The sequence below is a fragment of the Moschus berezovskii genome, chromosome 25, assembly GCF_049115385.1.
Source record: "Moschus berezovskii isolate FMDL1 chromosome 25, NW_MosBer_1.0, whole genome shotgun sequence".
NCBI classification, from domain to species: Eukaryota; Metazoa; Chordata; class Mammalia; order Artiodactyla; family Moschidae; genus Moschus; species Moschus berezovskii.
In genome coordinates this window covers 19,794,817-19,820,301 of record NC_142484.1, presented here as the reverse complement: position 1 = coordinate 19,820,301, position 25,485 = coordinate 19,794,817, and the positions used below count along the sequence as shown (strand labels likewise).

Here is a 25,485-nt window from a genome sequence, read left to right as displayed (position 1 = left end):
CTAAATCTTTAAGGACATCATACAAGGAAATTGTTTTCCTCCCCCACACCATTCCCCATAGCACAAAATAAAATCTCTGAATCTCTAAATGAAACAGAACATGTCCTTCATCTGTCTCTGCATGAGAGGTCTCTGCCCAGAACTGTTTCTCCTGCTTCTTCATTCAGCTATAACATTCTTGCCTTTGAAGCTTAGCTTAGGGAACATCTCTTATCACCAGCCACTGGGCCTCCTCCCTATCAAGTAAGTGATTTAGATAAATCTCTTGTGAAATGTTTGATTCCAAGGTAGAATCAAAACCATCGTTGCTGGTTGATCTATCTTCCCTGCTATATTGGTATTGGTTTAGTTGTCTGCATCATCTCCTATACTGTAAGCCTCTCCAAGGGAAGGTTTATTTGATCTCTGCTGCTCCAGCATTTAGTACAGCGTGTTAATTCATGAGGTTTTTGTTCTTCTGATCTCAGAGGTGAAAGGACTCAAGAAAAAGCAGCTCATGATACTGAAGATGCAGAGGCACTCCACAGAAGCATTCAAATATTATGACTTGGTTCTGTCTGAGACCAACTCATGGAAGACTATAAAAATACGAAAGAGAAGCTTGAAAATTCTTAGAGCTCAGTAATCAAATGTTAAGCCTTCCCTAGATCAGAAAAAGCACATTATGTTGTAATGGGAGAATTCATGTATGACTAAATACTAAAAAGAAGTCTTTTAAAAATCTTATTGCCATGACATCTAAACACTGTAAGATCAACATGATATAACAATAAAGCTGAGAATGACATGTAATCATTCAATAAAAAAACTAAGTCATACTATAGGTACCATGACATATTTTGACAAATCATTAAAAAAAAACAAACAAGTCAGATGTTCAGGGTTCCAGTGTAAATTTGGTTTCCATGCCAGAGAGGAGACAGAAAAATCCTTTTTGTGAGTTATAAAAAGTTAGTATCATAACATTTGAAATCTGAGTTTATTACTTTGAATATCAATCATGGTACTGGGTATTCAAGATTTCAAATTCAAGACATTTTAAAATGGTTGAAATTAAACCGAAAAGAGTATATGGTAGGATATAATTTGAATAATAAATATCCTGTCCCACTCCACCCCCTAATAACCTGAAACAGGTCAGTTACGTTTGGAAACAAACAGAATGAATAAGTGAAGACTCTTCTCTTTACCTCCACTGGGCCTAGAGGAATCTGTGAGGACCACTCCGAAGTTGTCTGCAGCGTCTGAAACAACAGGGCGCTTAGGGATGCCCACAGGTGGAGAGGAGGCCTCGGTATTTTTGAATGATGCTGTTTTCTCTAGAAAGGTATAATATAATACATTACAAATAAGCTTCTGTGCATAAGTAAGAAAAGAAACTCAGCTGGCATATAAATATATGAACTTATTTGTTACAGTGTCTAAATTTAAAACCTACTTAGCTAATATGAGGAATTCACTTGAAAAGTTACTTCGTCTTTTTCTAGTACCTATAACAAAAATGTGGCTCTCTTCGCCAGGATAGCTTTAATTTACACACATAAAAAATGACACAAATGAAAAAGCCAAATGACTAAAGGTTTTCAAACTATTCACCCACTTTCATTTTTACTGTACATATTTCTTAATGCTGATGCAGAAGATTCATTATTTAAGAGCTTCTGTTAAGTTTCTTCACGAAAAGCTGTCATGCTGTTTTAAAATTTCAAGGGGTGAAATATGAAACTGAGTGATTATTTTAGAACTGAAATACATGCTCATTATTCAGTATTTGCAGGTCAGACTGTATACACAACTAAGGACTAATCATGGGTAATAACTCAAAACACACTTCAAATAAGAAACACTCACTATTTTTCTGTCCAGACACAGTAATTAAATAAAAGGATCTTTTTCAAAAGTCAATAGACAATTTCTTTTCAATCATCAGAACTCCTTTCCAACACTGTGCCACACTGAAGACTCTTCTATCCAATTCCCGTCTCTGCTCATAGAAGTCTTTTTGTTCATTTACGGCCAACCTGCGATGGCATCTTTTAAAAATTTTTTATTTACTTATTTATGACAGTGCTGGGTCTCTGTTGCTGTGCAGGTTTTCTCTAGCTGTGGTGAGTAGGGGCTACTCTGGAGCTGTGGTGTATAGGCTTCTCATTGCGGTGGCTTGGCTTCTTTGGTTCACGGGCTTTAGGGCACACAGGCCTCAGTAGTTGCGGCACATGGGCTCTGCAGCACAGGTTCACCAGTCGTGGTGCATGGGTTTAGTTGCTCTGAAGCGCGTGGGATCTTCCCAATCAGGGACTGAATTCGTGTCTCTTGCAGTGGCAGATGGATTCTTTACACTGAGCCACCAGTGAAGCCCTGAAATGGCATCTTTTCAATCCAGCTACCCTCACAAACTGGGTGGGCTTCCCTTGTAGCTCAGTTGGTAAAGAATCTGACTGCAATGCAGGGTTCGATTCCTGGGTCAGGAAGATCCCCTGGAGGAGGGCATGGCAACCCACTCCAATATTCTTGCCTGGAGTATCCCATGGACAGAGGAGCCTGGCGGGCTTACAGTCCATGGGGTCTCAAGAGTCAGACACGACTGACCAACTAAACCACCACCACCACCCTCACAAGCTGCCCCACAGAAGACTATCCTCTGGCATCTTGTCTTGCTGAGACCATGTCAGCTCTGGTCCCTCCCTATTCCTTTGCCCTCCGCCAGTCTATCCTTACCCGACAGTCAGCATGGCCCCATAGCCAGTGTTGAAACACACAAGAGGCAGCATCACAACCATGCTCAAAACTCTCCAATGCTCCCAGCTCACTCAGGGTCGAAGTTGGTGTCCCTGCAGGCTGGACAATGTGCTGATGATCATCCATCTCCCTGGGCGTTCTCCCCTCCCCACTTACTTTACTCCCATCACTGTGGCCCCTCAGTGTTCCTTGGAAACACCAAGCACAGCCACTTGCTAGCCTCTCTACTGGGATATTCTAGCCCCAGATACTCACATGGGTTTCCACACACCTCTTTAAAGTTCTGCCCTGCTGTCAACTGCTCAACTCTCTGGCCACCTGTTCAAACCGTGACAACTGCTACTACCCCATGTGCGTGCATGCTAAGTCGTTTCAGTCGTGTCTGACTCTTTGTGACCCTATGGACTGTAGCCCACCAGGCTCCTCTGTCCACGGGTTTCTCCAGGCAAGAACACTGGAGTGGGCTGCCATTTCCTCCTCCAGGGGGGTCTTCCCGACCCAGGGATCAAACCCACAGCTCTTATGTCTCCTGCATTAGCCGGTGAATTCTTTACCACTAGCGCCACCTGAGAAGCCCATGCTACATCCATCCCTTAATTTATTTCTCTTGTTAACACTCAACACCTACTAATGTTCTTATAACGTAAGTGTAAACCTCTCCCAACTAGAATGGAAGCTCCATGACAGCAAAGGAGTATTATCTATTTTGTTTACCGCCTGGCAATGAGAAGTCATTCAGTAAATATTAGCAGAACTGAAATTTTGCCTTGAGTTGGCATTTATGCATATGTCTTACCTTTCTTAGCAAAGTAGAAGCTCTATCAGGATGGATCTTGTCTTGATTATCCTTGTTTTCCCTGTGTCCCTCACCTAATGCCTTACCTATTGTAAGCTCTCAAAAATATCTGTGAAATGCTAGATGGACTAGAAGAATACAAGCATCTAAATGTGGCCCCAAGAGGTACTATAACAGGTTTATTTAGTAGATTTATACATTAGAAACTTTCCTACTCAAAATGACACTAATTATTAAAAAGCGACATCAATACAGCCAACTCTCTCCTCTTAAGGAAGATTATACTCACCTTTGCTGGTTCGAAAGGTGAGCATGGCAGGCTGTCCTTCCCCAGCTGCACTCCTCGCCACCATCAAAACTTCGTAGAGACTTGATGGCTCCAGTTCCGTTAAATGGAGCTCATTCTCACTTCCTGGGACTCGAACTGTGTGCCAGCTTCCCACGACACCAACACCATCCTCCAGCTACCCAAGCGAAAACAAGGCATTTTTCAAAAATGGAGATATAGGGCAGAAAAATCTTTCCATTTCAATTGGATAAAAAATAGAAGTCCTTCAATTCCAAAATGAATCTGGGGAAGCGATGCCCCATCAAAAGTGAAAGAGACACAGTGCCTCTTCCAATTAAGAAATAGAAGGAGACCTGTAGTGAGAATTTTTGGATTCTCGCTGTTTTTGAAAAAGACTACTGCTTCATCAGCTGCCACTAACTTATGGCCTCAAGTAAGTTACTTGATTACCCAGTTGTTTCCTTTCCTGGTAATGGAAACATTGCTCCTTTCTTACTGGGTTAATGGGATAATTAAACAAGTAAACAATAATACATATTAATGATAATATATAATATACACAATATCTGATAAATCATAATACATGTTTATGATGTATAAATTATACAATTACGCATTATATATTTCTAACAGTCTTGCTTCATATCTTTATACTGTTATTGAGTTGAAGGAAAGAAAAAGAGATACAATCTGTTATGCCTTTATTAACAAAACCAAGAGCCAACATTTCATGGAAGTTTCCATGTGGACAGGATTACCAGTGAAACTCCCTTCATCTAGAATCATCAAGTCAATGAATAAACAGTGAATAAACTTTCAAGTATCATTATGTTAATTTTTCCAGATATTAAAAATATTACTGTAGGGGGAGAAATGGAGTGGGAGGCTGGAATAGCAGAAGTAAGCTTTTATATATAGAATGGAAAAACAACAAGGTCTTACTATATAGTACAGAGAACTAGATATTCAATATCCTATGATAAACCAAAATGGAAAGGAATATTTTTTAAAAATGTATATATAAGGATAACTGAATCCCTATGCTGTACAGCAATAATGAACATTGTGAATCAACTACATTTAAAAAATACCTAAAGAATAAAAAAAATTCCCATTAAATGATGGATACCAAAACATCTTGACTATAGAAAATTATTTTAAATATGAGTACATCTCCTCCCGTTTCATTTGCTAGTCTCATTAAACAAAGAGGGGAGGATTTTCATTTTGTTTTAATATAAGCCTGTGGATAAAAAATATCATCTGAAAAATCAATTGAGACGGACCAACATTTACCGTAACAAATAACCAAATAATGAAAGATATTAATACAATTAGGAAGACAGCTTGAAATGAAAATATTTGTTAGAGATGATAACGGACAACTTTGTTCAAACAGTTGTTTCTAATAAGAAATTGCTTCTTCGCTAAATAAACTGTCTTCTGCCATTTCACAGAGGGAAGGAATTACTTTTTAAAAAGTGGTTTATAAAGCTTTACATCCAAGGGGTTAAAATGTTTGATTAAAAAGGTCAGGAAGCAGGGAATCCCTGGCAATCCAGTGTGGTTAGGACTTGGGGCTTAGGACTCAAGGACTCAGTGGTTAGGGCCAGGGTTCTATCCCTGGTTGGGGAACTAAGATTCCTCAAACCCCAAGGAATGGTCAACAAAACAACTGTCAAATTACTTGGTTCTTAAAATCCCAATCTGGGGGATGTTATTTGTACTTCATTGTACTGCTTTTATAAGACTGGTAAACCTAGCATGACTGCTGACTCTCTCCCAGACTCACCGCCCTGGGATACTCCTGTTCTGTTTCCTGCCACTCCACAAGTGTGAAAGATAACAAGCATGTGTTATAAGAAAGGATGAGAAGATGTGAGAAGAGAAAGCTCATAAACAACAAGACATCACCTTTCGATACTTCACGAAATAGGCATTGATGGGCAGCCCGCCATCCTTCCCCGCCCTCCAGACCAGGTTGTAGGTGTCTGGCGTGTGTGTCTGAGGGGGGCTCAGAATGATGGGGGCATCAGGGACCGAGGTGCCACTAGCGTTTTTCTCTGATAATTCCTTGGCACTGGAATGTTCTTTCACCGGAAATGAGCTCAATAATCCAGTTTCTGAATCATTGCTTTTATCATTCTGAGTGGGATCAGAAAGTGTGACTATTTCTGCTTTGGTATTTGTCTCAAAAGGAACTGCAGAGAAAGAAAGAGGAGATTAAAGAAACTCATTATTTCAGGGTCTCTCACACACTGTGCTGTCATCTAACACAATGTTAGCACAATCTGAGCTCTAGTAGTTAAAACAGGTAACATTTCAACTTATAATTCACGGAGACATCAAATCTCCAGTTGCTATCGTGGCCATTCAGTCACTAAGTCATGTCCGACTCTTTGCAACCCCATGGACGGCAGCACACCAGGCTTCCCTGTCCTTCACTATCTCCTAGAGTTTGCTCAAGTTCATGTCCCTTGAGTCGGTGATACTATCTAACCATCTCATCCTTTGTCATCCCCTTCTCTTCCTGCTCTCAATCTTCCCCAGCACCAAGGTCTTTTCCAGGGAGTCATCTCTTCACATCAGGTGGCCAACATATTGGAGCTTCAGCTTCAGTCCTTCCAATGAATATTCAGGGTTGATTTCTTTTAGGATGGACTGGTTTGATCTCCAGTAGCTATCTACTATTCATGAAGGAGCAAATTAATTTTGTGAAAAAGCAGTTCTACAATGCAGTAGTTTAGGAGCTAGTACTAGTGCTAAGTTGATGATGCTGCATCACTTCAGTTGTGTCCGACTCTGTGTGACCCCATAGACAGAAGCCCACCAGGGTCCCCCGTCCCTGGGATTCTCCAGGCAAGAACACTGGAGTAGGTTGCCATTTCCTTCTCCAATGTGTGAAAGTGAAAGTGAAGTTGCTCAGTCGTGTCTGACCCTTAGCGACCCCACGGACTACAACCTACCAGGCTCCTCCATCCATGGGATTTTCTAGGCAAGAGTACTGGAGTGGCTTGCCATTGCCTTCTCCGATATAGTCACTAGCTGTCACTAGTGTCACTTAGTCACTAGTGCTAAGTTGCTTTAGTCGTTTTTGACTCTTTGTGACCCTGTGGACCATAGTAAACCAGATTCTGTTCAAGGGAGTCTTTAAGCAACAATACTGGAGTAGGCTGCCATTTCCTCCTCCAGGGGATTTTCCCAACATAGGGATCGAACCCACGTCTCTGATGTGAAAGGATGCTATCTTCTCCTTCTCTTTGCTAGCATTCCCTCTTTTACAACAACAGTTGTAAAAGTTGTAAAAGTTCCCTCTTTTACAACAACTAGTGTAACCTCTGGAGGTTTTAAGTTGGCAAACAAGGAACTTTTACTCTAACTGGTAAATGAAACACAATGAGTAATGCATTCCCTTGGGAACAAAATAACATAAGTAGCAAAGAAAAGATCACGAGTTAGACCATTACCTACTGGGCAGCTAGTCCCCAAAGGTCCCTTAGTATTAACACCCTTGAGCAGCCCCCTCCTACGCTGAATCGGGCTACCCCGTGAGTGGCTGTAACCAATGCCAAGCCCAAGAGAGGCTGTGTCTTCCAGGCTTAAGCCTTAAGAAGGCCTGGCACCCCTACCAGAGCACTACCACCTACAGACGTCCAAGCTAGCCACGGAGAGAAGTGACCAGGGAAGGGAGAGAGGGAGGAAGGGAGAGACACGGAGGGGGGCGGGAGGGAGAGGAGGGGATGTGGGTGGAGTCCAGCCCTCACAAAGATGCCACACGTGTGAGTGAAGCCACTTCGGCTATTCCAGCCCCAGGTGCTATCTGATTACAAAGGTCTAAGAGACCCCAAGCAAGGCCCACAGAATGGCCCACTTTATCCAGTTAACCCACAGACCTATAAGTAATAAAGGACCTGTTAAGTAGTTCATCAGAGATAACTAACCCCAAAGATGGTTTTTCCAGTAGTCATGTACGGATGTGAAAGTTGGACCATAAAGAAGGCTGAATGCTTAAGAAGTGATGCTTTTGAACTGTGGTGCTGGAGAAGACTCTTGAGCGTCCCTTGGACAGCAAGGAGATCAAACCAGTCAATCCTAAAGGAAATCAATCCTGAATATTCATTGGAAGGACCGATGTTGAAGCTGAAGCTCCAATACTCTGGCTACATGATGCAAAGAACCGACTCATTAGAAAAGACCCTGATGCTGAGAAAGATTGAAGGCAGGAGGAGAAGGGGACGACAGAGGATGAGATGGTTGGATGGCATCACCGACTCAGTGGACATGAGTTTTTGAAAACTCCAGGAGATGGTGAAGGACAGGGAAGGCTGGCGTGCTGCAGTCCATGGGGTCGCAAAGAGTCAGACACGACGGAGCAACGGAACAACAAAAAAAGATGAACAACTTAACACATGGGCTTCCCTGGTGGCTCAGATGGTAAAGAATCCGCCTGCGATGCAGGAGACCTGAGTTCAGTCCCTGAGTTGGGAAGATTCCCTGGAGAAGGGCATGGCTACCCACTCCAGTATTCTTGCCTGGAGAATTCCATGGACAGAGGAGCCTGGTGGGCTACAGTCCATGTGGTTACAAAGAGTTAGACAAGACTGAGCGACTAACACTTTCACTGCAAACAACAACAGATAAGTAACTACCTCTACTATACTCGGAAGACAAGTCATAGACAAGAGGGAGGAAATGAAACAAGACTAGCAAAGGTAAAGGAAGAATTTACTTATTTCCAATTTTTGTTTTTTCTGGATAAAATGGAAGGCTTAAGAAATTGCCAGTCTATATCATAGTAAGTGAAAAAAGAAAAAGGCAAATACCACAGGATATGACTTATATGCAAAATCTAAAATATGACAAAAAAACGAACTTATCTACAGACACAGAGAACAGACCTGTGGTTGCCAAAGGGAAAGCGGGGTGGAGGAGGGACGGACTAGGCGCTTGGTATTAGCCGAGGTGCAAAGTATTATATATAGAATAGGTAAACAACAAGGTCCTACTGTATAGCCCAGGGAACTATATTCAATATGCTGTAATAAACCAGAATGGAAAATAATATGAAAAATATATTATATGGATAAATAAATCACTTTGCTGTACAGCAAAATGAACACGGCACTGTAAATCAACTATCCTTCAATAAAATAAATTTAAAAAAAATTTCCAATCTAAAAACAGCCTTAATATTCACTACTAAGAGCGTACAGAATACATAGAGGAAGGTAAAAATAATTTATTTGTGCTGAAAAAAATAAATAGGTCGCCTACACCCAAAAAGAATTACAGTGCACATATTATGCGCTCAGCATGGAGCCAGACATTAAATAACCATCATCTCATGTAATTCTAAAAACAACATTCTTAGGAAGATAGTAATACTTCCATTTTACAGATGAAGAAATTTGGGTTCTGAGAGATTAAGCGACAACAGCTGGCAGAAGAATATTAGTGGTGCTGCCATGAAAAAATGAGAGAGCAATTTATGAAAACAAATAAACTGCCAACACAATAAAACCCGAGGATTGACAGCCTGGTCCCTCTAAAGTGCTATTAATACAGACAACAAAATGTCTCCTACTTCTGTAGAGGAAGAGAGCCTAGGAAACAACAGCAGAGTCTCTTTTCCACAATGAAGTCAGATTCCTGGTAAAAGGTGGGAATATTTTTAGAACGACTGCAGCTTCATAGAGAACCAACCAGAAAACAGGGCTAACAGTGGGAGGTCAGTTCTCTGTTTGTTTAAAAGAGAGAAAAGGTGTCCCAGAAGCTTTCTCCATCAAAGAAAACAAGAAGCTAGTGGAAAAATAAGATAGAAGAAAATTAATTAAGTTCACTGAGACAATTTCCAAATATTGCTCCTGGAACAGGCGTGTTTACTTAGTGAGTCAGAATGAGGGCTGGTTGTGAAGGGTGTGGCTGGGAGCCTGCTAATGCAGAGATGAATTCTAGCAAGTGGAGGCAATTAGTTGTGGCTTAGGGCAGTGGAGAAGGACCTTTTTATCATTAGTGTTTCATGCATCCTCCAGGCAGGTCACCACTGGGAAGTGGTATTTGGCTGTAGAAGAGTTTGAATACCACATGCCGCAGTTTATACAGGGGCATGAGAAGAATGCAATGTTACAGCCTGTGTCTACTGCAGGAGTATCAAAATTCCACTTGTGTTATTCGGGCTGCAATGAGACTTTTCCGTAACTTTTATTGAAAAGGAGATTCAATTAATTTTCTTCTACTGTTCCCAACAGCACAATTAGAGTGCTCACAAGATGCTAGATACAATGCATAAAGCCTTCACAGTACTTTTCAAAGGTTCTTCACATCCATGATCTCAATTTACCTTCAAAGCAGCTCTTTTTGGAAAAGACCCTGATGCTGGGAAAAGACTGAGGGCAAGAGAAAAAGGGGGCCACAGAGGGTGAGATGGTCGGATGGCATCACTGACTCAATGGGCACGAGTTTGCAAAAACTCCAGGAGACAATGGAAGACAGGGAAGCCTGGTGTTCATGGAGTCGCAGAGTTGGACATAGCGACTGAACAACAACTCTTTTTATCTTCAAAACAATTCTGAAATGGTCATCTAAAATAGATATCTAGCATTTTTTAAGGTAGAATGTTTTTTGAGTTGGAAAAGAGATTGATAAAACACTGGCTTTCTGAGTACTATGATGGTGGCCATGTTTGTGAGTAAATGACTCTGAGTTGAAACCAAGTCAACAGGGAACAGAATCAAATCTGCCTAAGTGGTTCCCACTGTGACCACTCAAACCAGCAACCCCACCCCAAACTATTTAGGACCCTAGGCCAATTCTCACTATAGTTTTGAAGAGTTACAACTCACTCTACAAATATTTGTACATCCAGAACCTCAAAAACCCAAGGTCTCTGGGAAGAAAAAAAGGTGAGGAGTGATTCATCTTGCTTACTGTCCTCTTCACAATAAACAAAATAAAGGCTCTCAGTATGCTAGAATTTAATAATAGGCTCAGACTTCCAGGGAAAGAACTGGGTTTTTACATGCTGTTTTGAGCTTTAATAGATTCAGCTGCTGCTGCTGCTGCGTCACTTCAGTCGTGTCCGACTCTGTGTGACCCCATAGACAGAAGTCCACCAGGGTCCCCCATCCCTGGGATTCTCCAGGCAAGAACACTGGAGTGGGTCGCCATTTCCTTCTCCAGTGTGTGAAAGTGAAAAGGGAAAGTGAAGTCGCTCAGTTGTGTCCGACCCTTAGCGACCCCACGGACTGCAGTCTACCAGGCTCCTCCATCCATGGGATTTTCTAGGCAAGAGTACTGGAGTGGCTTGCCATTGCCTTCTCTGAATAGACTCAGCTAGACTTTGATAATTATTGTAGAGCATGTAAAAGGGACAACGGAGGACCACTCAGGCAGGATGTGGTTCATGGGGTTACTATACATTAAAAAATGATATTTATCAAGACATAAAATCCTGGGGATGAGGGGGATCTTCAAAATCTAAAAATATCTCATCTAAACAAATTCTGTATCTTCAAAGAACTTTGGATTTCTCATATTTAAAGTGAGGCAGTTAGGGGGACTTCCTGGTGGTACAGTGGTTAAGACTCCACACTTCCAATGCAGAGGACTTGGGTTCGATCCCTGGGTGGGGGAACTAAGATCCCACATGACACAGTATGGCCAAAAAAATTAAAAATTAAATAAATGATTAAGTAAAGTGAGGCAGTCAGACAACTAGACACCTGCTTCGTCCCAACGGCTATGACTGTGATGTCTACAGTTCTATCTTCCCCTTATTTACAATAAAATAACCACTTCAGCCAAATGCTCTACCCTAGCAGTACCTGCATTACACATCTTGCAGCTAACAATTTTGAGCAGAGCCTCTCCTCTTTTTGCTTGGCAGACTGATACATAAACACACACATGTATATATACATATACACATCCGTAAGCGCGTATAAATTTATATAACACTTAACTACTTTCTATACTGAAGGATTTTTTAAGGTTTACTAAAATCAGGAACTATTTCTTCATTCCTTAAACACTACCACAAAGTGTTAGTTGCTCAGCTGTGTCCGACTCTTTGCAGCCCCATGGACTGTAGCCCTCCAGGTTCCTCTGTCCATGGGATTCTCCAGGGAAGAACACTGGAGTAGGTTGCCATGCCCTCCTTCAGGGGATTTTTCCAACCCCGGGATCTAACCCAGGCCTCCTGCTTTGCAAGTAGATTCTTTACCATATGAGCCACCAGGAAAGCACAAGGGATAATTATAATTTAACAAGAATTAGACGGCAATAATTATAACCCAATACTTAGTATTTATTTAAGGCTTTCTATTAATACTTCCAGACACTGTTCTAAGCACTTTACAGACATAATCTCCTTGAATTCTCACACTGGCCCTATGCGTAGGCACCTTCACTAATGCCCACTGATATTAGATTTGATTGTGAATTAAGTCAAATCTGAATTAATTTGAATAATATTGATATTCTAAATACCAGTACTCCAAATTAAGTCATTATCACCCAACATCAGTAAAAATAAATAGTATACATCTTGTTAGAAAAATAACTTTGAAGAAGGATGAGGCAAATAAATAGATGGGGACTTCCCTGGCGGCTCAGCTCGTAAGAATCCACCTGCCAATACAGGAGATGCAAGAGACTTGGGTTTGAAGTATATCTTAATAAGTCTGGGCTTCCCTGGTAGCTCAGCTGGTAAAGAATCTGCCTGAAATGCAGAAGACCCCGATTCGATTCCTGGGTTGGGAAGGTGCCCAGCAGAAGGGATAGGCTACCTACTGTAGTATTCTTTCTTGGAGAATTCGATGGACAAGAGGAGCCTGGCAGGCTACAGCCCATGGGTTTGTAAAGAGTCGGACATGACTGAGTGACTTTCACTTAATAAGTTCAACAATCTCTAAAATATGTATATTTTATTTTATCCCCTACTATCAAAGAAACCCATCCGCCTGGGAAAAGATACTAATGACAACTCACCAACCATAAGGACAGCTTCCGACCGTGCGGTGCCGTGTGCGTTTGTGGCTTCACAGACGTACTTCCCGGCGTGTTCCCGAGTAACAGCCCGAATGTACAGACAGCCTGAGCCTGCCCGGGATGTGACAGGCTCTGGGTCAGAACTCCCAGGTCTTAATAAGTGGGGTTTTCGGGGTTTAGAGCTAAGAGCTTGAGACAGATGACTGGTTATCAATCCGTGCTTGTCGTACCAACGGATGGCGGGCACCGGTAGCCCAGTGGCATTGCAGGACAAAGTCACAGAGTCACCAACGGCCACCTCTGCACTTGCTGGCGCTCTAATTATAAAGGGCTTAAATCCACTGCCTATTAAAGAAAAATAATTCACATACAAAAATTAAGTATGTTATATATAGTATCTACAATGCAAAATAATTTCATCCTATTGCATAAATGTAAATACAGAACATGTGAAGAGAGCTTGCCCACAGGTATCTTCAGCACATCTGGCCATTGCAAACACAGAACATGTGAAGCCAAAGCTTCAGACTTTACCATGAAAAAGGTGTAAAGAAATATAAGACTAAGCAACAGGCCTTCAAAAAAAAAAAAAGTTGGTTCCAGAAGGCAAAAATCTGAACACTAAAATTCTGGGAGAAAAACCTGTTCTGAATTATTAGTTGATAAATGTATTTCTGACCATATACATGAACAGATCTTTGTTTCTAAACTAAAGTGGCACCACCTCCTTCCTTTTGGTCCCAGATATTTTGGGAGCATATATTTCATGACCTCACAATAGAATATTGACAAGTGACAATTTCTCCAGCACACCTTTCTCCTTTTCTAGTACTACTTCCTGCGTTTGACAGAGTCATTCAACAATTACCGGACTTCTGAACGTTTGCCCATCTAGTACGTGTAAAATGCTATCTCATGGGTCATACCTGCATTTCCCTCAGTACTAATGAGGCTGCACATCTTTTCACGTGTTTATCTGCTACTCATTTTTTCTTCCTCTGTCAAATACCTTTTGTCCTTTTTTCTATCGGGTCCCTTATCTTTCTCATAATGGTTCTGGATTCTTTGTAACTACATACTGTTCTTTTGTGAATTATATTTGTTACTATTATTTTCTGTTTTTCTTTTCATTTTAATGGTATATTTTAATAATAAGGATGCTTTAATTTTATTGTGGTCACACCAATCTTTTCTTTAAAATTAGCCTAAAATTTCTTGTTAAAAAGTTTTACCTAGATCATATATTCTTCTATATTTTCTTGAAAAACTTCACCATTTTGCCTTTCATACATAGGTCTTTAACCCACTGGAATTTAGCCTTTGTGCATCAGAGATTTAATTTCTTCTCCATTTGGATAACCAGTTATCCCACATGGAAACCTGAAATGGATATCCTTCCCTTGGTGATCTGCAGTGCCACCTAGGTCAAATCTTTCTGTGCACATCCTTCGTGACGGTCTCAGTCTTGTTCCAAGAGTATACTTGTCTTTTCCTGCACCAATAATACATCACTGTCTTTTTTAAAAAAAATAATTTTAATTATTTATTTGTTTACTTATTTCTGGCTGTGCTGGATCTTCACTGCTGCTCAGGCTTTTCTCCAGTTGCCGGGAGCGGGGACTACTCTTTAGTTGAGGTGTGCAGGTTTCTCATTGCAGTAGCTTCTGTTATTTCAGAGCACTGGCTCTAGGGTGCACGGGCTTCAGTAGTTGAGGCTCCCAGGCCCTAGAGCACAGGTTCAATAGTTGTGGCACATGGGTTTAGCTGCGGAATCTTTCCAGATCAGGGATCAAACTCCAGTCTCCTGCATTAGCAGGCGGAGTCTTCACCACTGAGCCACCAGGGAAGCCCTATAGCACTATCTTAATTATTGTAAATTTTTGTGTATGTTCTAAAATCTGGCAAACTATGCCCCCCACTTTCTTGTTCTTCTTTCAGAGTGTCTTAGCTATTGTTGGGCTCTTGAGCATCCACATGATTTAGAATTAGTTTGTCTGGGTCCTCAAACTAGTGATAGGATTTAGCTGGAATTGCACGCGTCTACACAAAGTTTTCGGAAAGCCCTGAGAAGTATGTTAATACTGAAATTTGGTATCCATGAACTGTTATATATTTCTATGTACTTGGAACTTTTTAATGTTTCTAATATAAAAAGATGACTTTTAAATGACATTTTCTGTTGCTGGTCATAATGGTTAGTTTTATGTGTCAACCTGACTGGGTTAAAGGATGCCCAGATAACTCGGTGTGTCTGTAAGGGGTGTTTCCAGAAGAAATTTGCACCTGAATTGGTAAACTGAGGATAGCAGATGGCCCTCCCCAATGTGGGTGGGCACCATCCAATCTGATGAGGACCTCAGTAGAACAAAAATGCAGAAGAGCAAATTCTCCCTATGAGCCTAGTCATCCTTCTCCTGCCCTAAGGACACAGGACATCAGTGCTCCTGGACCTCTGGCTATGGGGCTTAGGTTGAGACTTATACCATTGATTCTCCCACAATGGAACTGTTTCATCAGCTTACCCCCTTCTCCAGTTTGCAGACGACAGACCTGACCACCGTAATTGTGTGAGCCAGTTTCTACAATAAATCTCCTCTGATGTGAATCTTACATATCCTATTGTATTTTGTTTCTCTAGAGAAACTTGCTAACACATTGGTACATAGAAAGGCAACTGATTCCTGTTTATTGGTCTTCATCAGCCACCATGCTAAAGCTTTTATTATTTCTAATAATTTGCCAACAAACTATAGAGGATTCTCTCTAATGACAATCATAGGAGCTGTGAATTAATAACATTAATAACAGCTGGATTTCTTTCTCTCTTATCTTTATTGCTGTTCAGTCCTGTCGAACTCTTTATGACTCCATGGACTGCAGCAAGCCGGGCTTCCATGTTCTTCACTATCTCCAGGAGTTTGCTCAAACTCGTGTCCATGGAGTTAGTGATGTCATCCAACCAACTCTTCCTCTGTCGCCCCCTTCTCCTCCTGCCTTCTTATATCCTAATATCTTTATTTTTCTTATCATTCTGTGCTGGTTAGAATCTGCACTATGATGACAACTAAAAGATATTTTAAAGGGAATGCTTTAACATTTTGCCACTAAAAATTTCCTATAAGTTTTTTATTGGATATTCTTTATCAGGTTAAGAAAGTTCCCTTCTATTTCTATTTTTCCAAGAGTGTCTAACATGGATACTGAATTATATCAAACGGTTTTTCTGCTTCTATTGAGATCATCATATTATTTTTCTCCTTTATTCATTAAATTGGATGAACAATACTTTAAATTTTCTGACTGATTACCGGGCTAACTCCTTGGTTACACTTTATCCCTACTGATCCTATCTATTTTATCTTAATTTTCCATTTAACTGATTTCTGTCCATATCTTTATTATCTCTTTTCTTCTGTTTTCTTTAAATCTATTCTTTTACTTAGTCCACTAACTTTCAGTTTTACTAGCTTTTTTTAAATAAGCATTTAAGGGTATAAATCCTCTTATATTCCGCTCTCCTATATCCCACACAGTTTGATTTTGACATTCATTATCATTTTGAATTTTAAATTTCCATTACGATTTTTTCACCCAGCCATTGAGAACTATAATTCTAAATTTCCAAATACGTGCCATTTAAAAATTCTTTTTTATTATTAACATCTGAAGTAATTCATCGAAGTAGCCAGTTCAGAGTCTAAAGTAACTGCAACAAGTTCAGAGAGTTGATCTCTGTCATACTGATTCTTTGAAATATTTATAACTCTCAGCAAAAACTTAATTTCCATAATATATAAAGAATTCCTATAAATAATAAAAAAGATGAACAACCTAATATAAAATGGACAAAAGACAATGAGCAGTCAATACACAGGAAAGCGAATTCAATGGCTCAGAAACACATGATGAGATGCTCAACGTCACTCATAATAATAAAAAATACAGGGATCAAAAGGTAGTTTTGAAAGACCTATCAGATAGGCAAACATTAAACAGAATTCTGACAACCCACTGTCTTGGTGAGGATATAAGGAAACATTGCTGGTAGGAGTGTAAAATGATAATGAGAGAGAGCAAGGTATCTGTCAAAATTACCAAGGCATATATGCTTTTATTTAGCAAGTTTATTTCTAAGAATTTACTTTAAAGATGTCCACATAGGGCAGGACATTCATCATAGACTCCTTGTATCTTTGAAGTACCAGTCAGACCTTCACAGCTATACAACACAAGACTAAGCAGCCGTTTTTTAAAAGATATGAAAATATTTTTTAATGTATCATATGCGAAGATGGCCAAGATATATGTTAAGTGAAAAAAAATCAAGGTAATTTTTAAGGTAAAATCCAAGGAAAATTTTAAAGGAGAAATTCAAGGTAATTTATCTGAATACCAGCATTATTTGTGTAAAAAAAACTGATATTGCTATTAAATGCACACAAACTCACATGTTATATGTAATTAACCATATTCATGCACACAAGAATAGTTAAGAAAATTATAAAACTTTTTAGTTCTAAGAGACATCTGACTGGCTAGGGAACACGAGTGAGATTTTTTACCACATACTTTTTAAAATTATACCTTCTTAAAGCAATGATATATCTGTTAAAAAATATTAAACAAAATTTTTTTTATGAGCCTGCTTAAATAAGGTTGGTTCTTCATGGAAATGTCTACCAGCAAGTAGAAAGGAACATGGAAAATGAACACAGTTCTGTTATGGTGATAGGATTACTTCCTTTTTGTAAAGATGATTCAATTTTCAATCAAAACAAAATCCCATCTATAAAGTGAAATTTCCTAGGATGACATGACCTAAAAGCCTACCTTTTTCAATTTCAAGTCTCCCAGTAGACTGTGTAAATCCAATCCCATTGTCTGCTACACATTGATACAGCCCAGAATCTTCCATGGTAACACCATTGATTTTCAATCTATTTCCCACAGTTAGATGTCGTGGGGAAGGGCGAATGGGCTGTGCGTTGTGAAACCAGGTACGGTTGGGTGCTGGGTTCCCATGAACTTCACACGTGAATTGTACCGTCGCACCCAGAGACACTGTTTGATCCTGCAGTCCTTTAGAAATTGAAGCATGTTCTAAAAATAAAACATTATAACTTATAAGGACCTACTGTATACCACAGGGACCTCTACTCAATCCTCTGTAATGACCTATATGGGAAAAGAATCTAAAAAAGAGTGGAGATATGTATATGTATAACTGATTCACTTTGCTATACACCTGAAACCACACTGTAAATCAACTAATATGCCAACAAAAATTAATAAAAAATATAAAGTTAGCCCTCACGCAAGTCATACAAACTCTCTCTACCAAGAACTAGTTGAAACCAAAATGTATTGTTTCCTCATATTCTCCCATCCACTGTGATCATCAACAAAAAATTAGAAATGTATTGACTTTCCTCCAATAGGGTAAACCATGTGTTACTAATATGCTGCAGTCCCTTTTTATGTAATAGATCTCTCCACCCAATTAACCACCCCCCAAGTCAACATATGTGCGCGCACACACATGCACATATGCAGAGTTTCAGATGATCTGTTTTGAAATAATAATTTCCTTGGATTTTATACTATACAAGAGCCAAAATAGAAGAATGCTTATTTGGAAGTTAAATTTTTTTTTTTTTTTCCTGGTGAATTCTGCTTTGAGGTTAGGTGTATTCTGGGCAAAAATCTTTTAGTATCCATCAGGCCACTTTTTACTTGGACAAAGTAAATCATGTATCGGCATTTGTAACATAGGCCACTATTAAACGATTATGTATATTAATCTAGTCCTCATGATCATTAAATTTTAAAGCCTGCTTGCCATATACTTACACTAATGCCAACGCAACCTGCGTCAGGCCGTGGCTGTACATGAACAGGTACAGAAGGTTGACAAAAACTATATTTAGTATGAAACTTTTTTTCTGGTTTTCATGAAAATTTGTTTTGATAAAACATTTTTGCTGCTACACGACAGTGAGATAGGGCACTGGAAGACAGGAACGACGCTGAAATAAACAGTTCATGCGGAATGTGAGTGAAGTATTAGTCGCTCAGTCATGTCTGACCCTTTGCAACCCCATGGACTGTAGCCCGCCAGGCTCCTCTGTCCATGGGATTCTCTAGGCAAAAATACTGGAGTGGGTTGCCATTTCCTCCTCCAGAGAATGTGAGTGAGAATAGCACAGATCTTATGAGCCAGCGATAGTGAGACCATTTCAAAAGGGAAAATAAAATGAAAACCACTTCCTTTTGAGATGACGTTTTCTAGTCAGTACTCTGTCTCAGTTGGGCTCCCCAGTGGCTCAATAGTAGAGAATCTGCCTGCCAATGCAGGGTATGTAGGAGATGTGAGTTCGACCCCTGGGTGAAGAAGATACCCTGGAGGAGGAAATGGCACCCCACTCCAGTGTTCTTGCTTGGGCAATGCCATGGACAGAGAAGCCTGGTGGGCTACAGTCCACGGGGTCAAAAAAGAGTCACAACTGAGCACACATACACTCTTGTCTTACTGTTACCGGACACGACACACCGATACAGCCCAGAATCTTCATCCTGCTGAACTCCAGTCTCTTCCCTCCATGTCACTGAGAAGGAAGAACCAGCTCCGTTTTGTGTAACCAGGTTAGGGGTGAGGTTCCAAGAACATCCCAGGTGAAAGGCTCTGTGCTACACAGAAATACTGCCCAACTCAGCAGTCCTCTTTTTTCCATGGCTGTACCACATAGTATGTGGTGGGATCTTAGTTCCCTAAACAGAGGTTGAACCCCACCTCCTGCATTGGGAATGCCAAGTCTTAAACCAAGGGACCCCCGTGGAAGTCCCAGCAGTTCTGGCTACCGGGGTAGCTATTTCTAGATAGTCTCTATTCCATTTAGTGTTCACAAATAGATCTTCCATTCAAACATCAGTTAGATCGGAAAAATAGCCTGACTTGAAAAAACACTTAACAAGTAACGTCTTACCAAGTACATTCACCATGTAAGTCACGTGTTTGGCATCTCCAGACTTGTTTCCCACCACACAGGAGTAGTTGCCGGAGTCCGCTGGGTCGATGCTGTCCGTGGCAAGATGCGTATACAGCCTTCTCCAAGTACTTCCCACCACTGAATCCTGACCATCCTTCAACCAGTACACGTGAGAAGCCGGGACCCCACTCACCACACACTCCAGGGTCACAGGGCTATGAGAAAGAACAGTTAATGCCTGCGCAAAGGTGGGGTGAAGAATGTGAAAGTCGTCTGAAGAAGGACCTGGAGAAGAAGCAAAGCAAAAAAATCACTGTCATTAAGCATCCACTTCCACTTTCTTCCTTAGCAAAGCTGTGAGCGTCTGCATCTTTGCATTTACTCTTTCTTACACTACAAGGTCCTATTTGGTAACAAAGCCATTTTCAGCTGAGAATTAAATGTAAAAGACTTGGGGATCCTTTAGGGCTGCTGCTGCTGCTAAGTCACTTCAGTCGTGCCCGACTCTGTGTGACCCCGCAGACGGAAGCCCACCAGGCTCCCCCGTCCCTGGGATTCTCCAGGCAAGAACACTGGAGTGGGTTGCCATTTCCTTAAGGCTACTTCTGAAAAAATAGCTCTGAAATGTCAAATTCATACCAAGCACATGGACCACTCCTTCACTGTGCTTTGACAACCGATCCACTCACAACTTGACCACCCTAAGCTAAAAATCAGCTATGACTTACCAGAGCTCAAAGAGAACTGAGAAATATTTTTTCATAATTCACAGTCAGCCACCAATTTGATTACCACTGACAGACAGTGATACTTGCTCTCCAATTTCTTTTTTTGTCTTTTTAAAGATTATTTTTGTCATGGGCCATTTTTAAAGTCTTTATTGAATTTGTTACAATAAATTTCTGTTGTTTATGGTCTGGTTTTTTGGTTCTGAGACACGTGGGATCTTAGCCCCCCGACTGACCTGCATTGGAAGGCAAGGTCTTAACCACTAGACCACCAGGGAAGTCTCTCTAATTTCTTTTTCTCTGAGCAAAAGGCAGAGTCCCCCACATGAATTCTACTCTGTCAATTCGACCAAAATTCTCTCCTGGAAAGCCATTATATTTGTATTAATAAAACATGTACAGAATTATGCTATTTAGGCATGTAATTTTTTATAAGACTTTCTCATGATAAACAAACAGGATGTGAAAGAAAAATGAACTCCCATTTCCCAACTCTTCACGTGGAATGCTTCCAAGGACTCTCCCCAATGACCATGATTCCCCCAAATACTTACGACTCACAAGGAGCTTTTGGCCAATCGGTTCAACTTTTAACTCATGTGTGACAGGATTAAAAGCTGCACATTTGTAAGATCCCTTGTCCTCTGAGGATACATTCAAAATCTGAAGATTTCCTGATGGAAGGATTAGATAATTCTCTGAGGAAGGAAGGGAATGCAGTTAGGCTTCTCTCTTTATGAAGGACACCAGTTAAAACTGACAAAGGTTGACAGTTACGCTTTACATGTAGACATGACACAAGCAGTCGATAAGCAATTAGGGAAAAAACATTAAATGAAGGAAAAGGAAAGCCAAGACAGGGAAAAAAAAGTTAACAGCACTTGAGTAACAAAGTCAAGCCCATGACTACAGACCACTCACTGAGAAAATCAAAAGTGCAAGAAATGTATTTGGACAAAGACTCAATGACCACAGCTATCACCTTGGGCAAACCTCTCCCTACAGCACTGACCACCCAGTATTCACTCACGTCTTCATTCCTTTCTTCTCAACAGTATGTACTGAGAGCCTACTTTCTGCCAACAACGGCCTGGGCCCAAGCGACACAACAATGAAGCAAGCAGATAGAACAAACTCTGCACTCACACAGCCAGCATTCCAGTGCAGGGATGGGGTAGCCAAGAGACAGGCAAATAAAAAGCAAGCAGTCACTGACATAATACAGTGCTACAGAAAAGATGAAGCTGAATCAAGGGGGACAGAGGAAACACAGCATGTCACTTTAGACAGAGCCATGAGAGTGACCTTGAAGGACGTGTTATCTGAGTAGATTCCTGAACAGGCTGAAGGAGTGAGCCTTGGAGGTGCGGGGTTGTAATTATTTCTTCTTAATTTTTACTTTTTGGCTGCACCTCTGAGCATACAGGATCTTAGTTCCCTGACCAGCGACTGAATCCTCGCCCCCTGCGTTGGAAGCCCAGAGTCTTAACCCGTGGACCACCCGGGAATTTCCTATAATCATTTCTATCCTGTACTCTATATTATGTTCTATCTTATGCTGTAACCATTTGTTCTAGTCTCCTCTTGACCCTCAAGAGGAGAGACAATTTATCTCAAGTACTTTTGCGTCCACAGCCCCTAGCACACAGAGCTCAAAGGAAGCTGGTGAATGACATTTGTTCCATGGGTGCCACTGGCTTTTCATTAGAGTTCTCACCTGTGGATTGCTTCAGCCATTTTCCCCGGATTTTATAGCGCACTTCAGCTTTGGGGTTACTATCTGGTACCTTGCAGCCAATGAAACCAGTACTCTTTTCTTCTGCCGTAATAACATGTTTTCTGGATGCACCAAAATCACCAAGAACTGAGATAAATAAGTAAATAAGTAGATCAATAAATAAATGCAAATTGGAACTCTCTTCCCCAAAGGACATTTTAAAACCAGAAACACCATTGGCACCACAGCTGTTTGTGGCAGCTAATCCCAGTTCCCAGAGTAGCAGAATCTTTTTGTCTCAGTAAGCAGTTTGGATAGAGGTGCACAGTTGAGGGCTGGGGCTTAGACATGGCACCTTTTTCGAGAAGTCAGTGCTTCCAGGAGACTATAAGACAAGCAAACTGTTCCTGAAACATTAGGGAGAACTATAAAGCATAACCGTTCCCCATTCTGTCAAGACGAATCCTTTTTAATCCAGTCTCTCATCACAGCTCACTTTCTCTATGCATCTTTATTCTGTTTGTAGCTACTCACATGGCAATAAAATGGTTTACAAGAATGAACCTAGGACATAGGAAAAAAAATAGTAGTGTATCATTTGAATTTCCAGGGAGAGAATCCAGTCTTCTGCATTGCAGGCAGATTCTTTACTGTCTGAGCCACCAGAGAAGCCCCAAATATACTATTCTTTTTTTTTTTTTTTTCTTTTTAACTTTTGTGTGTGTGTGATTTTAGTTCCCCAGACCAGGGATGGAACTCAGGCCCCTTGCAGAGGAAGCACTGAGTCTTAACCACTGCCAAAGAAGTCCCCTAACTAGGTCTCAATTTCTTCCTGTTTAAGTTTACTACAGATGGAGCCAGCATGGAAGTGCTCTTTATTATGGCCAATGGTGAAAGCACTCTGCAGCCTGCCCCTAGGAATTCAGCCCTCCAGCGTGTGACTTGGAGCTGTCCATGGGTCACAGCTCTACAAAAACATTTACTCTTCTCAGTTATGACAAACTCACTACTCCTGGGGAATCCAGATTTGTTCTGTAAATAGGGGTGCCCTCACAAAGACGTTTTCCATTACTGGAAGCCATCACCATTTGAAAGGCAGATGGCTTAAACTTACTACTAAAACCACGCAGTCTAGATTTTCCATAAGTTCAATACTCAACATTCCTTTCTTTGCCGTTATTTTCCCCCCTCTGCACTTCTTTAACCTGGTTTCAATTAAACTAAAATCACTCTGTAATCAAAGTAAATAAAACAATTAGATTTGAGAAAAAGATAAAGGACTGCATGAAATAACTGCGTCAAAGCAGACAACAGCTGTAGTTGCTGATATTAAGAACTTTAAAATACAAGGAAATTCAGTTTCACGTTAGAAAATTGTCCTAACTCTGCACAAAATAATTTTCACATCCCTTATTACAATGGAAGACACTGAGCTAGGCTCACAGAGGTTCAAGTATCATTCCCCTGGGGTTAAAAACAACAAATGTCAAGGCTGGGAGGAGAACTCATATGTATCTTATTCCAAAGCCCATGCTCCTTCCATGACTCAAACGATGCAGGTACCAAGAGTAATTTCAGGAAAAAGCATCTATCACAGGGACAGCAATTAAACTCACCCGCAGTGGATATGGTTGCAGGACCACTCAGGATGGCACCGATGCTGTTGTTGGCAACGCACTGGTAATATCCCGAAAGTGAGGGGTTAAGAGAAAGGATAGTCAATGTGCCCTGATGAACCTTAATCTGTTCCACATTTCTGTCCAATCTTTTTCCATTATGCAACCATGAGATATGAGCAGTCACAGGTTTAGCAGAGCAATGCAGTACTACAGGTCCACCAAGTTTCTGGACAGCTGACAATGGCTCAGAAACAAAATAAGGTGCCAGGTCTGCAAGGGAACATTCCCCATATACAAAGGGGTGGAAGTGGGGGAGGGAATGGGAGAGAAGAGGAGATAAGGGGAAAGAGAAAAAGAGCACATTTAATATACTTATCGGCATATACACAACAAAAGGTAATCCCTTACTGTGTCTATATGTTATGGTCCTTAAAGCTTATATAAGTTCTAGGAACAGCTTTACATTTGAAAAGAAACAAGGCAATGTCCTGATATAGAACATAACAATTAGGGCAGTACAGATAACAATCCTTATGATCTAAATAAACAAAATACTAATTCTGTAAATGAGAAATGGTGAGCTGCTCTTTGAATGAAGTAGTTCTTAAAACTGGAAATTAGGCATCTGAAAAAGAGAAGACGACTTTCAAAATAAAGAGAGTTCTCTTCCATATTACCAACAGGATTTGACTTTTAAGAGCAAATTATTTTATCAATAAAGATTATGGTACTTCTTGATTGGGCTTCCCTGGTGGCTCAGTGGTAAAGAACCTGACTGCCAATGCAGGGGGCAGGGGTTCGATTCCTGGGTTGAAAAGATCTCCTGGAGAAGGAAATGGCAACCCATTCCAATATTCTTGCATGGTAAGTCTCATGGACAGAGGAGCCTGGCGGCCTATAGTCCATGGAGTTGCAAAAGAGTCGGACACAACTTAGCGACTAAACAATAACAACAACTTCTTCACTACTTCTCTTTAATATAAATCATGTTCAACTTTTAAGAAAGCAAAGTAGAAAGTCAGGAAGCCACATTGAAATACAAAGCCTATCCTTTCTGGGATGTAAGGATAAACGGGGTATCAATCTGAACATTTTTATTTGGTGTTTGGAATAGTTTCATTTGTTATGTCTATTCTTCCAGGAATTTGGGAGAGAGAGGTTCTTGCACTCAAGTATCAAAACAGATCCCTCTCCTCCACCCATAAAAGAGGATGGGGGAGAAATCCTGTTAATCTGGTATAATAAAATACTTAAAAGAAAAAACACAATAAATTGCTGAATCTACTTTTATAGGGTATTTTACCAGAAATAAAGATTAAGGGAAATGCCTCAACTGAATCTGAGGTTGCTCTTTAGCCCAACAAAAAAACAGAAATAAAACCACTAAATCAATTTTCCCTTAATAATTCAAACACAATTATATAGTATTTTTAACAAAGATAATAAATATATATTAATAAATAAACATCACTGTATTTGTATATAATTCTATATAAATCTTCACACAAATCTAAAATAAAAAGAAATGCATATGGGCCATGCATCAGCCTTGGGCTTATATGTACATTTAATAATAAACACATTTAAGCTTTTTAGTAATGCAAAGAGATAATAAATTAGGCA

The 25,485-nt window shown here is 40.4% G+C and overlaps 1 protein-coding gene across 6 annotated transcripts in view; it reads right to left on the bottom strand.

Moving 5' to 3' along the window:
• CDON (cell adhesion associated, oncogene regulated) overlaps positions 1-25,485 on the bottom strand; it is a 100,143-nt gene that overhangs the window by 41,099 nt on the left and 33,559 nt on the right. For all 6 annotated transcript variants that reach the window (XR_008684429.2, XR_016036435.1, XR_016036436.1 and 3 more), the window contains 9 exons: positions 23,860-24,132; positions 22,244-22,390; positions 21,081-21,224; positions 19,796-20,083; positions 17,643-17,912; positions 12,813-13,157; positions 5,739-6,025; positions 3,825-3,999; positions 1,191-1,319 (listed from right to left, as the gene is read on the bottom strand). Coding sequence is in view for 2 of the 6 variants with exons in the window: in XM_055415914.2 (XP_055271889.2) it covers positions 1,191-1,319; positions 3,825-3,999; positions 5,739-6,025; positions 12,813-13,157; positions 17,643-17,912; positions 19,796-20,083; positions 21,081-21,224; positions 22,244-22,390; positions 23,860-24,132 (2,058 nt within the window). In the remaining 4 variants the exon portion in view is untranslated. The remainder of the gene's footprint in view (positions 1-1,190; positions 1,320-3,824; positions 4,000-5,738; positions 6,026-12,812; positions 13,158-17,642; positions 17,913-19,795; positions 20,084-21,080; positions 21,225-22,243; positions 22,391-23,859; positions 24,133-25,485) is intronic.